Source organism: Trachemys scripta, chromosome 6 (assembly GCF_013100865.1).
Source record: "Trachemys scripta elegans isolate TJP31775 chromosome 6, CAS_Tse_1.0, whole genome shotgun sequence".
Lineage (NCBI taxonomy): Eukaryota > Metazoa > Chordata > Testudines > Emydidae > Trachemys > Trachemys scripta.
In genome coordinates this window covers 110,598,917-110,615,897 of record NC_048303.1, presented here as the reverse complement: position 1 = coordinate 110,615,897, position 16,981 = coordinate 110,598,917, and the positions used below count along the sequence as shown (strand labels likewise).

Sequence of the window (16,981 nt, the reverse complement as noted above, 5' to 3'; positions counted from 1 at the left end):
ATGGCCACGTTCCTGTGCAAGCAGCAGGTACAGGTGTTCCCGTACCTCGACGACTGGCTGATCAAGGACCAATCCAGGACTGAAGTAGAGATGCAAGTCGCCTTCATAAGAGCTTCTTTCGGTGAACTGGGCCTGCTACTGAACGAGGGGAAATTAATGCTGTCCCCGGTTCAGAGGATAGAATTTGTAGGGGCGGTACTGGACTCGACACAGACCAGGGCATTCCTTCCCGAAGCGAGATTTCGAGCCCTGGGCAACATTATTTGAGGTCTCCGACAGTTCCCCACCACCTCAGCACGGAACTGCCTGAAACTTCTAGGACACATGGCAGCTTATGCCTATGTGGTACAGCATGCCAGACTCAAACTTTGACATCTTCAGTCATGGCTGGTGTCAATGTGGCTGGCGTCAGTATATCAGCCAGCCCAGGACAGTTTGGACAGGATTGTAACCCTGCCTCGCCCGGTACTCGACTCCCTCCTGTGGAGGCTCGACCCGCAGGTAGTATTTGCAGTGGTCCCTTTCACCAGCCCCCAGCCATCCCTCTCACTAGTGACAGATGCATCAGACTTGGACTGGGGGGCAAATTTGGGAGACCTCAGAACACAAGGCCTCAGGTCTCAGGTGGATCTCGCTCTACACATCAACGTCAAAGAACTGAGAGCGGTGCTCTTGGCGTGCCAAACTTTCCGAGCCCACCTAGCAGAGAGATGTGCATCAGTCCTGACAGACGACACCACATGTGTTAGGAAGCCCTCATGCTGTGGGACTTCTGTGTAGAGCACGCGATACACCTGCAAGCATCGTACCTCCCTGGGATACAGAACGAGTTGGCGGACCATCTCAGCAGGTCGTTCCACGGCCACAAGTGGTCCCGTCACCTGGATGTCATGAACTCAGTCTTCCATCAGTGGGGTTTTCCCCAGATAGACCTGTTCGCCAACACTCCAGCGGCAGGGAGCAGAGGCTGCGCTCTCTGGATGTCTGCAGAGCGCTAACCTTCTACATCGAGAGAATGAAACACTTCCGAAACTTGGTCCAATTATTTGTGGCGGACAGAATGAAAGGTCTTCCTGTCTCTTCTCAATGGATTTTGTTGTGGATCACCTGCTGCATCCAGGAGTGCTACAACCTGGCAGAGGTGTCTGTTGCTTTGATCACTGCGCTCTCCACCAGGGCACCGGCTTCCTCAACAGCAGACATGACTCAGGTTCCCACCCAGGAAAACTGCAGGGCGGTGATGTGGTCCTCCATCCACACTTTCGCCATGCACTATGCAATCACCCAGCAAGCCAGAGCGATGCTCCAGTCAGTGGATGACTCCAACCCCACCTCCTGAACTTGGGCTTATGAGTCACCTGATTGGAATGGACATGAACAAGCACTCGAAGAAGAAAAAACGGTTACTCACCTTCTCGTAAATGTTCTTCAAGATGTTATTCATGTCCATTCCAATACCCACCATCCTACCCCTCTGTCAGAGTAGCCGGGTCGACAGGGCTGTATATTGAGTGGGGCGGGTTGACAGGGCTCTATATTGAGCGCAACTCCGGGGGTACCTAGACTGACCCAATGGATGCTGCTATGGGAAAATCTGGCTACCATGCACATAAGCGCGTACACACCTGATTGGAATGGACATGAACAACACATCTTGAACAGTTACGAGAAGGTGAGTAACCGTTTTTTCCTGTGCCCTTTCCTCCCTTCCCTCAGTAGCACCCCTATGCTGGGACAGCCATAATTGTCTCTTACTGTTCTTTCCAGAGCCAGGGTAGTTTTCAAAGGATGGTGAAGAGGGGCAGTTTGCCCCCATGATTTAACTAGCAGCTGTAGCATCATGTAAGGGGAAAACGTGGCCAAGCCACCTCTGTGCTGGTGCTTGTCAGTAGACACCCTGGGTCTGACATGATTGTGAAATTACAGGGGGAGTGAATGAGGATTTGAATCTCTGCAGGAGTCCCAGTATTTCTGAAGGGGATTATTTTTTAATTGTTTTTCCTGTGAGGTTTTATAGCATTTGCCATCTTTTTTAATCATCCCTGACACTTAGCCTAGTTTCCTGTTAGCTCCCTTCTAAGGCAGAAACATAGATCTATGCCTCCATCAAGTACCCAGATTGAGCTAAGATCTCAATTATCATTCCTGATGTTTTGCACACTCTACATTTGATTCATGTGAGGATAGAAACAGAGTTTCCTTTGGAGAACAAGATTATTTACTGGGGCAGCCGAGTCACATTGATGGGACCATGTTGTTCCCTGGAGGAACTCTGATCAGGCTGCTCTGGAATTTCCCCAAAGTGAATTTACCCTTTAGAAATGCTGGAAGCTCTTGACGTCCTCACAGACTCAGTAAACTGCTCAATTTTTTTTCTTTGGGTTTTTTGCTTTCTTTACAGGTGAACTGAGAAGCAAAAATAAAAATTGAGTTAAGTCTAGATGCATGTGCTTAATGTTGGAGGGAGGAGAAAGCATTCATTAGACAGAGAAAGATGAATTAACTTTTTAGAAACGTGTGTGTTCTGTTTGGGAAATCATTTTGGTATTTCCTGAAAAATATCCCATAATGCATCGTTCTGTGACAACACAAAACCAGGGACTGCAGTGAGACTTCTGGTGTTTGTGAAATTGCATTCTGGGATGATCCCAGCAAACCAAGAAGTGACAAAATGATTTGACAGGGCAGAATAAAGGATTTTTTTTTTAAGTTAGTTACAAATTAGTTGGGTTTAAATGCCCCAACAGCCTGGTCCCTGGGCATATTTGGCAAGTAAATCTGTTCTTGAATCAATTTCTGGTTTTGCTCTGCACGGCATCTTTAAACAACACCAATCATTTCTGCCATCAGCTGTTGAGTTAATTATATAATCCAACACCACGGGGAGCAACAATTCTTGATTCATTGGCCACACAGTGATTGCAAGTCAATACTCTATCACTGCTTCTAATGGCTGTTCAAGGGGAACTGCAAAAACAAAACAAAAATTTATTTAAGTCCAGACTTCATTACTAACTGTCCCCACTAAGTAGGCTGTGGGAACATTTATTTGGCACAGGAATAAGCTTTAATATATTTTAAAATTGGTTTTAATCTTTCACTTTCTATTCCTCTGTCTACCTGACTCTAATTTGTCTGTCTAGTCTATCTGTGTACCAATTAATTCCCACCTGGGGCTCAAGATCATAGCACCACAGACCAGAGAGTCAGCAAATTCCTGTGTTACTGTTCCTTAGAAGTCCTTAGCCAGCAAATTGACTCTCTTCACTTCGCTTCTTTCCCCTTATACCCTCATTGTCTATGATAGGTTTTACTTGTCTAGAATGTCCCCCAACTCTTGTCCCCCAGCTAAAATGAACACTACGTTTCTAGATAATCACTGTACTATGAAGACTATGGCGTTTATTCTCCCATCAGAGCGTGGGAGGATTTAGACTCCAATTTGTGTTAATGGCAACTTCCTGTGTAAGTTTTCCATGCATCATTGAGATTATAGAGGCATAATGTCCTCCACTTAGGTGGGATTTTTGCATTGGCCTAAATGGAACCGGGCTTTGGCTTTACATTTCTTAGTGTCTACCAGAGTTGGTGAGACTGTTTGTTGTGGTTTTTAATCTGTGGTCGCGGACTCCTGGGAGTCCGCAATCTATGTCTAAGGAGTCTGCAAAAGATTGCCGTTTCCATAGGACTGTGGCTTTCAGCCTGTGGTCCGCAAACCCCTGGGGGTTCGCAGACTATGTCTAAGATTTCCAAAGGCGTCTGCACTGCCATTCAAAATTTTGTATATGTCCATAAATGAATAAAGATTTAAAACCACAGTGTTAAAATATTTGAAGGAAGGATAATCATTTTGCTTTTTTGAAGACGGTGCTGTGAATTTGACAAGAAAAAGCTGACTGCTGTGGAAAGAACCAAAAACAAAAGGCTTTAATTGTTTCCACATTTTATAATGGAATACTCCACATTTGCTCCTACAAGAAGTCATCTCTAGTCACATTCCTTTCGTGCAGCCCTTCCTCCCAAAAAAACACCCCATCAAAAACGTGACTGACGATAACATATTTTGTCGCCTCTATAATAATTTCTATTGCTATTCTAGAAACCATTTCCTAGTTATTTTTCTTCCCTATTGTAAATTTCCGTTAAGGGAAACAACACACACACACACACTTCACACACTCCCCTCTAAAGAAAATAATCTGTATCTTCAATTTGTTGATATCACTCCGAGGTCAGTTGAAGTCAATAGAACCTGTACCTATGCATAGGATGGAATTTAGCCCTGCTTGTCTCTTTGACTGTTTCTCTGTTGTTAACTTCCTGGGAACAGTGTGTATCCATTTAGAAACGGCTTCTTCTCTGCTTCAGCAGTGGTGATATTGTCAGCCTGAGTGTCGTTTTCTGAATCTCCGACTCCTACAAACATTTCCAACACCAAAGCCAAACAGGTGTTGGAACAGAAGGCCATTTCAATAGGAGTGTGAAGGCAAGGATGGAACTGCAGAGCAGCTTGCAGCAACACAGCCAAGTGGAGGATGGAGGAAAGGCACAGGATGGATGGGACCATGAAACTAATTATGCAGCCAGACAGAACCCTACATATTTTATGATACAAGATGAGATTTTTTTCATTAACATACAGGAAAAATTCTGCCTCAGCAAAAACCTGAGACCTTGTAATGCAGACTTACACTCCATGAATACTTTAGAGGTGAAGCATTCACAGTTGTGCTTTGCAAATGCTACCTTTCAGGCATTAACGTGGGGCGTGTTTTAAAAACCTTCAGTAGACGCAGTGTGCATAAACTCCATATCTCATAGGATCCCCTTGCTGCCTGTTGAGCTATTTCTAATGATCCCCTCACTATCTGAGCTCTGTTTTTTCTTGAGCAGGGAACAGGACGTTTGAGTTTCAAATTGTTGCTTTTTCTGCTCATTACTGATCTGGGCAGGAAGAGTTTGCCTCCCTCTGATCCTGCAAAATGGGCAGATTTACTGACACCAATTCCCTGCTTCTGCAAAACTATTTTCTTGTTTTCCTAAAAAACATAAACTGTTGACTGTCTCCTCTAGTTGCTGTGTGGAAGCAGCGGCAGAAGGAGGGGTGTCTGTCTGCCTGGTCCGTGTATCAGACTTACAGAGAGCCCATCGCTCTGGTATCTAGGCTCCAAATACATTAATTAAGCATCTGCAGCTATTAACACTGCTTCAGGAAGCATCAACAGTTTGCTGACAGGGGGGAAACACCACCAGGGCTGGCTGAAGCCAGGATGAAGACATTGACATTGCAGCTGCTAAGAAGTTGTTCAATAGTCTGTTTTTCCTGAGTGCGTGTGGGTGAATTTCTGCATGTGGAAAATTTTCAGAGGATGATGTTATTATACAATTGGAAAAACTAAGTTCTAGAATTTACTCTGCTAGTTTAATATCAGTGTGTTTGGCTCCACTCAGTGGAGATGACTCAGAATGCAAAGTGGCCTGGAAGGGCCTGTAGCAGCACTGAGGCACTTGAATATCCATTCATTCTTTTAACAGTGTTGTCTGGAAAAATCGAGTATTATGAACTCTGAAGGCTCTTCCTAGTAGACTTCTGAGAGTTAGCAAAGCTGATCGGTATTTTCAACAACTTTTGACTGTCCCCACCACGATTTGGTGCTTTGTGATCCTTTAAAATAAAAAACATAAAAACTGATGCTGCAGAATTCCCCTCAGGTCCTAAAATCTGTTCTTTCAGGAAACAATGTGCAGCAAGAGAGCATGATATTAATATACTATAAATTACTTATGATTGTTTGTGTGTCTGCTGGTAGAAATTTCTGTTGACCTTCCAAGGTAGTAAGATTACAGGGATCACACTTGCGTACGAGAAAGCAAACAGCAGTGTAATGAATTGTATTGAATGTGGCTTTTTAGTTTTCATTGTTCTGGAGGAAAAACCTGTGGCTTGGAGGTAGTTGAAAAATTTGCAGTTTTTTTTTCATGAAAATATTCATGAAACATTCATCTTGGTTTTTTAACCACCTCTTAATATCAATAGCAAAGCAGCTTACTCCATTCTTATGATTTGCTTTAAAACAGCCTTCAATGACAGCATTCCATATTCCAGTGTAGTTGTGGCTGGGTTGGTCCCAGGATATTAGAGACAAAAGATGGGTGAGGCAATATCTTTTATTGGACCAGCTTCTGTACGGTTACTTTTATCATCCAACATTTTGATTCAGAGCAACATATCAGATGCTATAGAAATTCCGAAACAAGCTGATGTAGAAGCTGATTACAGATGTGGAAGGCATAAAATCTGTGCAGTGCTATAGAACAAAGAAGCATCCTGAAGGAATGAGTTATAAAGTACAAGATAAATTTTCAGTTACAGGATTGCCAGGAAACCCTTTATTTTGGGAAGTAATCAGCATGTTAATGTTATTAAACAAATGATAAAATAAGGTGAATTTTAGGAACTCATAAGAAGCTTTGTTTTGTTTTAATGCAATTTACATTTTCCAGACAATGGATGGATTTAAGAGGCTGATGTAAAGAATCTCTGGTCTACACGCCAGAATTTTAATTTGATGTGTACTTGCTGATTGAGAGTTGGACATGAATAAAAACAATAGGTATGATCACGTCTCCTCAATCCATGTGTGGAGGAGCCGTCTGAACATGGATCCCCAGGTTTTTCATTGTGGTGGTGACTCCTCAGCTGAGTCGTTTTTATAGAGGGAAGTAAAGAATAAAGAAAATTCCACCATAGACGAAGGTTCTCAAGCTAAAATCTTTAGATTGTGGGGTCCCTTAGCAGAGTTGGGGTGCCATGAATTTAGCTTATACATATAGAAATATCTCTACATTCAGCACAGGTTCCCAACAGCGCCTTAAAGTGGATTGGATGACCTTTATTTACATTTCAGTTTCTTTACATTATGATTAGAGTCATCTACATGGCATCTGCTTGAATATCTCTTGGCTCCGCTGTGCTGCTCCCCTAGCTCCTGCTAACCCTTGGAAACACAGCTCAGCCACATTTCCAAGGAGCTGGATGTGTTTGAGGAGGAAGGTGGAACATTTCACAGCTCTGGAACTCCCTACCTCAGAAGGGTGCTGGTTCCACTCTGCAGGAAGACATAGAAGACGTATCCCTTAGATATTATTTAAATACCAAAAGCCACCCATGCAAATTAAGGGCTAGTGTCCCTGATCCAGACAAGCAGTTGCCGGTGTAACAAGGTCCAGTTTTATTAAGTGAATTTAATGCATGCTGTGAAAGGTGCTATAGTGATAGATTACAGTCTGCTACTTATCCAGAGACTAGGTACACGCAGGCGGTGACTATACCAATGTACCTCAGCCCTGAGCCAGAGAAAGTCCTGTTAGGGCTGAGAGGACAACTTAATTTCCAAATCTAGTTAATCCTTGGCCTTTTTGCTAACACTGCTAGTTGTGATATGAATCCGGCCTTCTAGGAATTGAACTGAGACTACCAAACTCCTTTCAGATAAGCCCCAAAGAGTGGTCACGTGATAGTGGGTGCTACCAAAGTGGGCTGGATATGAAGCAGTGCTCTGGAGAAGAGATGCCATAATTCATTTCCAAACCCTATGCTATCCACTTCCCCAATCAGGTGTTAAATTGACATGGTTGCGAGTGAGATGTTACATTTACATTTCAGCAGTGTTATTTAATCCTATGTAGAATTAATTTATATTCTTGAGTATGTATCTATGCATTGCACAGTATACTTTAGCACGCATGAACACTTAGATCCCTAGTTACAGATGTATAAACCAATCCTATCGTGAGTCATTAAAAACTGCTGGCCAGTGTGGATAGCGAGTGATATGAGCTCAGCTTTGGAACAGCTAGCTTCTCTGGCCACTCGAGTTCAGATCTAAGTAGCTCAGTCCTTGATATTTCAGAGGTAGATTAGTTGAGGACCATACAGTTCATTTATTAATGTATGTACTATGATTTAACTGTATAATAAAAAATATCTGTGATCACATGTGGAATCTTTTTTTGGTTGCAACCTTATAATCTGAGATCCTGTGTATTGACACTGAAGATCCTGCAGCAATTTTAATGGGTAATAGTTTGTCTTTCACCATAATTTTCCTCTCCCTGTACTTTGTTATATCAGTTGACTGCCACCCTCCACCTGGCTGCATTTCACTAGTGCTGGCCCTCGGTAGAGCCTCACCTTGCAAATATTACTTAGTACTTACTGTCATGAGTAGTAACCCCACTATAGTCCGTGTCCTTGCAGCACACTGCATAGATGTTAGTATGCTGAAGTCAATGAGACTATTCGTAGTAGTAATAGCTATACCTGGTAGCAAGAGTTTGCAGGATAGGACTGATGCTCTGTGGTCCTTCAGGTGGAAAGGTGCCATCTAAATGTAAAATATTCTTCTTCTGATATATGGAATACAATTAGAGGTATTTCCACACCACAACCATGTACCAGAATATCATTGAAGTCCAGATCCAAACTTCATGGCTTGGATCCACCTCTGTAATGGACTGAACCAAATCCCACATCAGAACGCTGCTGAAGTTTGGGAAATTTCCCAGATCCAGTTCTGAATCCAAACTCGGCTGCTCTGGCCTAAATCTAGAGAAGATCTAACATTTGTGTCTCTCTGTGTGTAACTAGCTAGAATATTTACCTTTATCTTTCAGAATTGAGGATTATTCCTCTTGCCTTTGAGTTCAGTGACAAATTGGAATTCCATTTCTTACTTTAACCTAAAATGCTTCCAGCATGATAGCTGAAGAGAACTTTTGCAGGTGATTTATCTCCTTTATGTAGGACACAGTGCCATTTAGCTGCCATAGTTAGGGAATTAAGATAGTATTAAAAATGTCAGAAATGATAAAAGATTTTATGCTAATTGCCAATTACGTGCACTGTCCTTGAAGATAACAAAGAATAGCACAGACACGTGACACATGAAGCTACACTGCTGTTTGTGGTGTGGTGAAATGTGCAGATAATAAATGTGCGGAAGCTGTGAGCATATTGTAAAGCCAGTGACCTTTTGATTTTTAATTCCCTCTTTTGTTTTACAGAAAGAGATGACAACCAGGATGTGTCACTAAAGAGCCACCTGTCGCACAGAAGAGAAATCCAATTTCATCCTTATTGCAAAGCTAGAGATCATGAGAGACCTCCTGGGCTGAACCTGCCTGTTAATTCCCACGGGTGGGAAAGTCAAGGACAGAAGGTTACTTTCACAGATGCTTCTCAACATTATGTATGCTCTTAACCCTGAAAATGCTGCTAGGAGCCTCCTCTGAATGATGTGGATTACCAAGTGAGAAAGAATTGTCTTGGATTTTTTTTCTGGTTCCTGAATTATTGAGGAGGAATTCTTCGGTCACAGTGACGTTCCATGTTCCTGCTGTGCAAGCTTTACTGGAACTCAGGTTTTTAGGCTGGCCTGTATATTTGTAATTTTGAAATGAACCTGTGTTGTTAGTTGAAAAGATTTTGTATACTTTGATTTTGTGTACTTTGTTTTCCAAGTTCAGCACAATATTAAGAATTCTGGAACTTCAGCAAGATTTTCAGGTGGAGCCTTCCGTGTCTGCATAGGACTTTAGACGCCAGCCAAGGTTTGTGGGTAAATATTCCAAAATGCCACTGAGCCTCAACATCCATAGGAACACAGCTGCTTTCCCCAGCAGATCTGGCAGTGTGTACTTTGCTTGTTTTCTTGGTTCAGCTCTCAGTTAGGTGACGATGGGCCAGATTCTGATCTCGGCTCCATCTGTGTAAACCCAGAGTAACATCCGTGAGTTCAGTGGAGTTACACCAGTGTGACTGACAGCACAGTCTGGCCCAGTATCTGTACAAAGAAGGGTGGTGGTAATTAGAGTTGAATGAAATGCCCTATGTACCGGTGACCACAGGGGTTTGGTGCATGCATGTAATTTTAGGTCTGTCCTGTTTGTTTTTCTCCCCCACCTCATTCTTTTCAAGGTGAGATATTCCGTTTGTGGGGGGAAAAGGGGTTGTAAATTAACGAAGACTATTTGGGAGAAGGTGAGGTCAAAACCATAATGCATGACTGCATTGCATGTAAATACTGTCTAATAAGACAGGCTGTCTTCCACACTACAAACATATAGTATAACAGTTCCCAGTATACAGTCTAATTTAAATCAGTGACCTCAACATCTGCCCTAAGGTATTCATCTTAAACTCATTAACTTATGTACAGTGTGCCTGGTGCCATGGTGATGGGCCCATTAGAAATATTTGTAATCGTATTTACTGAGAGAAGGTCTCTAGAGACACATTTTAACAAGTGGAAAATATACAGAATAGTCCCATATATTCTGTGCCTTCTAAGGAATTTGGCATGGACCTTTTGTTCGATAATAAAGATGTTCTTTCAGATCATGTGCTGATTCCTGCTGCCCCTAAGCATTTATTCCCACCAAGTGATTTTAACAGTCTCTGCTTCTTCTGAGGTAGTATTGGAAGCAAACTTCATAGAGTATCCAGTGATGGAGTACTAGTGATGATATATGATAGACTGAAATATAGCAGACACTAAAGAATAACAGCAAATATCTGAGCTCATATTGTTGCACATAATGATAACGTCTTATTCCCCTGCTTGATTTAATAGGCTCTGCAGCAGAGGTGCAGAAGTCAATGATCACATATATGCAGGGACAAAGGGTTTGAGCTATGAAAATTCATTGTTGCTAAGTTGGAAGTTTTTCCATATCTTTAGAATTACGCAAATAGTGTTAACCCTTGCCTTCAAGGAATGTTCAACTTTCAGTTTGTTACATTGAACTAAAGTACTCCTTCCTCTTTCATTGCTCTTTTGCAATCAAGCTACTTCTTGAATGCACTACAGGGACTATGCTACACATGATCTTCTTAACATTCATTTGGCTGGTGCTTACCCACTGTGTAATTGTGGAACTCATTGCCACAAGATATCACTGAGGCCAAGAGCTTAGTAGGAATGTTTAAAAAAATAGTTATATGGTTAGAGAGAATATTAATAATAATCCATCACATGATTTCTTGTACCTTCCTTGGAAGCATCTAATTCTAGCCACCATCACAGACAGAACTGCTGGTCTGGTGTGGCATATCCTGTATTGTTAATTTCTAGCATTTCAAAGGGTTAAGACAAATGGCGGTTCACTACCAGTATTTCCACAGCTTTGCCCTATGCAATGAAAGTTTATATAAAGAAGATGTGAATCCATGGAATCTTTAGGCAGAAAATCAAACCGTGACTAGATAAAATTGAAAAGCCTAATATTTTATCTACAAAGTCATTTTTATTTTACCTTTCACTAAAGCCACTTACTATATACTGTCTGGGTCTAATTAACATAGTTCTATTCTAAAATGTGCAGGAATTTGTTCCCTGTTGTTTTGAATAACTTTTTTGTGATGGTGATAATTTCACCAAATTTGAAAAACTGTTTTTTTAATTTTTTTTTTGGTTTGTTTTTAAATTAGGTCCAGTTCAGTTTAATAACTATTGTGCTCTCCCTAATGGCTGTTATAGATTCTGCAGCAGAGAGAGACCCCAGAGACATCCTGGCTGTCTCAGCCAGAATTCCTATTGGGTGGCACTAGGAGAGTCCATTGCAAAACAGGAGCGGCACCAGCCATTGAAAGGTGTAGTGTGTGCTTGCTGCCTACACAGACCTATGTAGAAAAGGGATGCAGACATAGACCCACATTTGGCCCATTCTGTTTGGGCACAGTCCTGCTGCTGCTAATATTAGTCTTATCCTTGTGCTGAGGGAACACCAGGACCTGATCGTGCCTGACCCCCGTACAGGAGGTAAGGAACGGCTCTTTGAGTTCCCTCCTCTTTGTTCTCATGCGCAAGGCTAAGCACATTTTGGCCCAAAGCGCAATTATGAAATGGGCATCTCACAGCAGCCCGAGTAAGTTTGTTATTACAAAAAAATCCATGCAAACCTTCATCCCTAAAGCTAACAATGCTAGGAAATAATGAAATGTATGTTATTGCACGACCATTTTGGATGTACCTGTCATTTCTGGGGTTTGACTTGGCAGATTATTTCCCAACAAGAGTCTGCTATATCTTTCTGCAGATAGTATAAGTGTTTAATTCAGCACTGGCCTGGGTGCCTCAAACAATGTGGCATGGCTCATTTTCCTCCCTCTCCATCTCTGTGACTTTTAACAGCCCAACAATAGCAAAGGGTAGAATGTGGAGTATCGTCAGACTTGCGAGTTTTAAATTAATCCCTGCATTAGCGAGCAGAGTCAGGGTACTGTAAACATTAGTCCAGGAGATTCTAATTTCACCCTTGATAATCCACCTAGCGTCAGAGATAAATATAATCTTATTTCAGTTGTTAATCACAGGCCCTATTTTACACAGACTCATCGGGATACTTAACAAGAGAGTAGCTAAAACTTCAGTGGATGTACATCTAACTAATCCACTTAACCTAAGAGGGGAAGTCCACCCACTAGACTTCACTGATAGGCAGAATTCTTAACTGTCTTCTGGGCTCAACTTCAAATATGTATGCTTCTGTTCTTTTGCCATTAACTCCCTAAATACTTCAACCAGGTTTTAGCCATTGTGTCTTCTGTTTCTTGCCTTCTAAAAAAGGATTAACCTTTATTCCAGTGCTTACCTGATCTTAATGCTAAAGATAACAGTTTCAGGGGAATCCAACAAGAGAAACCTGCTTTTGTTCATCAAGAGTATTGCTAGCTTTATGCCAGGATTTGGGATGTTGCTGTGTGACCAAAACACCCCAAGACACACAGTGATGAGGAATTTTGGGAAGGACTTTTCTTTTGGGTGTAATACATGCACTACTCATTGACTAATGACAATGGGGCCAAATGCTAACGTCCTCCCTTGGTTCTTACTCCGGGAAAAGTCCCATTGACCTTCAGTGGGAGTTTTGCCTTAGTGACAGCTAAGAGCCAAATCATGTGCTCCCATGGGAAGGCTAAGAAACTGCACATGGGAAACTGAGTTTCCTTCCAAGTTATCCCCCAGTAGGCAGCAAGCCTTGCACAATGTGGGATGTGCAGCTCTCCTGACCCGAGGATACCTCATGATCTGTGGGGTAAGCCCACGGGGATTTACAAAGAGCTAGTATATTCATGCAACGGCCCGGTGCCCACATATTGTCATGATTATCCTATATGGGGAAATTCCTCTGAGTTTGGAGGATGCTGCTGCCATAGATTTCTTCCCCAGCTCCACCGAGCTATGCCTCCCCAAACCAAACAGCCTCCATTCCTGCCCTTTGACAACATTTAGCTCCAAGAGCTTGGTTTTTGTTCCTTTCGTTCGCTCTATAAAGGAAAAGAAGGTGAGGGCTGTGAGTAAGAACTACAGAATTGGATCAAATGTGTATAAAATAGGAATGTGTCTGCTGCCAAGTGCAGTGCTTTAGGAATGGGTTTATGCTGCAGGTATCACACAACACTAGCAAGCTGTCAGTAATGGGGCAGTGCGTATATCAGAAGGAAGAATGGGATCTTCCTACTGGTTCCAAAGGCAAAATAAACCAAGAGTGGCCTCTGAATCACTAATGATAACCTTGTAGTTTTGTTAATGTAAATTTAGTGTGATCCAATTTATCTTTGTGTTTCTTCATGAGAGAGAGAGAGAGAGAGGTAGGCAATGCTATTTGGAAGGTAGCCAAACAAAGTTGGAGCTTTGAAATGGGGAGATTGTTTGTTTGTTTCTTTTCTGTGTAACAGATTTTCCTGTTTTTAAATGGATATATTATAATAAAGTTTTATAACAGAATATTCTCCCTGGGAAGAAATGAATTAGATATCTGAGCTTGTGTGCGTGCCTGTGTGCGCATTTGTGGTTTTTCCCCACCACTAAATAGATACAGAGGCTTTTTTGTTTCATAATTTTTAGGGGAAATGCTTTTTTCTAACAAATGATTTGAATATACTGTTCCTTTTTTCCTTCCATGCACCAGTGCTGTTCAACATGTTAATTTTTTTAGCAATGTCCAAGAAATTTTAGACTATTTTAGCTCTGTTTGTGATTAAATGAAGGGTTCAGCTGTATGAAAAGCGAGACCGACACTAACTGTTGAAGTCATATAACAAAAAACAGGATAAAATGGAAGACTACTTGTCAAATCAATCCTAGTTTGTGAACCTGAGGAATTCAAACATCACAAATAAAAGATGCATAACCCTGCTTACGTTGCCTATAGTTGTTTTGTATGTAACTCTTTGGGGCAATAAATGCACGCGTCATTTTCATACTGCAAGATACAATCCGTCAGGATCACAGGAATGAGAGATGGAAAAGACCTGTTAGATTACTGTGTCAGTCCCGCTGCATATAGGCCCCTGAGAACTGACACAACACTGGCGACAATGGGTTGGATTCTTCTCCCGCTGAAAGCAATAGCCAGCCTCTCATTGACTGCAGTGGGAGCTGAATAGTAGCCCTTACTTAAGCAAGTAGTCCCACAGGATTATGGCTTGTATTGTCACTTTGTGATCTGCCCAGTGGAAGGGGCCCAGATACTCAAAGGTAGTTAGGTACTTAATTCCCATTGATTTCAATGGGAGTTGGGCACCTTAATAAATATCTTTGAGGATTCTGTCTCAGTCTCCCTGCTGCTCTGAAGAAGTCTCCTAGGCTTGTTTTTATACCGCACCCACCATACTTCCCTCGAAATGCCGGAAAAGCTATGCTTGCTGGTGTGTTGGGCGATACAGCCCAGGCTCTGCCCAGTTCCCGCCCCCTCATTTGCTAACAGCTACTCATGGCTTGGGTAGCCAACGCAAGGGTGAAAGGGGATGCCTTATACTTATTTGCTCCCTGTGTTAACGTGAACTGGGCCATTTTGCCGTATGTCACTACAGTTTTACAAGATCAGGCCCCAAATCCTGCTCGCTTTAGTCACTCAAGCATTGACTTGGGTGGGACTCATCATGTGAGTAAGATGAAAAAGATTGACTCTGGATTTGAATGAAAAAAGACAGAAAGATGTAGGGGGGAAAAACAGCTACTTGCATGTTAAGAAATATAGACAAGATTGATTTTGAAAACCAAACCAAACCATTGTAACAGAAGTTTCCTTCCATAACATTAGCCCTTATATTGCACTTTGATTAAGGACCATTAGCTGAATGGATCATGAAGGACAGTGGTTCTCAACCAGAGGTCCAGGGTCCCCTGGGAAGTCATGAGCAGGTTTCAGGTGGTCTGCCAAAATAATCTAGAGAGCAGGGCTAGTGTTAGACTCGCTGGAGCACAGGGCAGAAAACCAAAGCCCGAGCCCCGCTGCCCAGGACTGAAGCCGAAGCCTGAACAATTTACCTTCGTAGGGCCCCTGTGGGATGGGGGCCCCAGGCAGTTACTCTGCCTGCCACCCCCTAATACCAGCCCCAGCTTTTAATCTACTGGATATACAGAAAAACAGTTGTTTGGCATAGGTGGGCTGTGGAATTATTATAGCATGTTGCAGGGGCCTCAGAAAGAAAAAGATTGAGAACTGCTGCCGACGGATACAGTTTGAAAAGGTAAATTATACACCTCTACCCCGATATAACGCTGTCCTGGGGAGCCAAAAAATCTTACCACGTTATAGTAAAACCGCGTTATATCCGAATTCGTGTTATATCGGGTCGCGTTATATCGAGGTAGAGGTGTACTTCTGTGTTTAAAGATTCCATTGTAGCAATGTCAGTAGCAGAAGGAAACTTGCTCAGTACTGGAGCCACAAAAAGCAATTCTCTACATAACCACTAGACAAGCACACAATCAATCCAGGGCAACAAATGGAGGTAGATATGTTAGAGGAGTATGATACCACGAAGGATAAACACCAAGGAACAGATGCTCAGCTGCTGCGAATGGAGCCATGTCCACAGATGAGAATTACACCCTGTAAACAGAGGTACATTTCATTGATGACTTACATTGCAGTGGAAATTCTCTGCAATGTATTTATCAATACAAATGGAGGAAAATCCCTTTTTATATCCATATTAGGCACCTTCTGCATCACTCAGATGTAGAAAGTGGGCTTAGCAAACAGGAGCAATCTGGTTTGAGAGCAAGAGAATACATCCTGGATTTTCACATGATTAAGGAAAATCAAATGCTATCTCCCAAGAGCTGAATTCATGAAGCAGGTTATTATACGCTTCCAATCTTCCTGTAGTAGTGTACTGGGCTCTGAAATAAACTGAAATGTTTGGATTGGCGGCTAGCCTAAAAGTACATTTCCTTTTGTGATTCGTAATGGATAGGAGTCTGTTCTTTGTGCTTCCTTTAGAAGATAGTCTCTATTTACGTTATTTGATCTTGAAATTATTAAAAAAAGGGAATCATAGGTTTTGCACCTGAATGGAAACCTTACTCACTTGGGACAGAGCCTCCGCTGAGGTAAATGGTCACGGCTGCAAATGGAGCTGTGATAGTTAACACCAGCTGAGGATCTGCTCCTGTGGTTCCGAATAGTGAAATCCTGAAGTGGGATTTCAGTGACGCACAGGCCTAGGGTGGGATCCACAAAGGTGCGCTGGTGCTTAAGTCCCATTTTTAGGTACCATTGTGAGCTACAAAACTCCTTCTCGACTGTCACCTAACCTGGTAGGTTCCTACGCTCACTTTGACACCAACGTTTTCCCTCTGGGCATGCACGCTGCAGCCTCACTGTAGGTGCCTATCTCCCGCCTGAGAATGCGCATTGCTAGGTGTCTGGGTGCCTGTCTCTTGCCTAAGCCCCAGAATAATTCACAAACTAGGAAAGATATGCACGCAGCCAACCGGTGTGCAGGGACCCGGTCCAGCAGGTGGGATCTGGCCACACTTACCAGCTTGGGGCCCTCAGGCAAGTTCACACAAAACAATGGGGGGGAGGACCTCCCTTATAATCTTTATCCTAGTGCAGAGGTTTCCAAACTGAGGTGTATCTCCACAATGAGGTGGTTGGAGGGGAGTGCAAGGATCTGACAGAG

At 42.6% G+C, this 16,981-nt stretch overlaps 1 protein-coding gene across 2 annotated transcripts in view; it reads left to right on the top strand.

Moving 5' to 3' along the window:
- Positions 1-13,715, top strand: part of MOB3B (MOB kinase activator 3B) — a 146,439-nt gene extending 132,724 nt beyond the window's left edge. For both annotated transcript variants that reach the window (XM_034774048.1, XM_034774049.1), the window contains one exon: positions 9,067-13,715. In XM_034774048.1, coding sequence (XP_034629939.1) covers positions 9,067-9,096 — 30 coding nt within the window. In that variant the 3' untranslated portion in view covers positions 9,097-13,715. The remainder of the gene's footprint in view (positions 1-9,066) is intronic.
- The last annotated feature ends 3,266 nt before the right edge of the window (positions 13,716-16,981 follow it).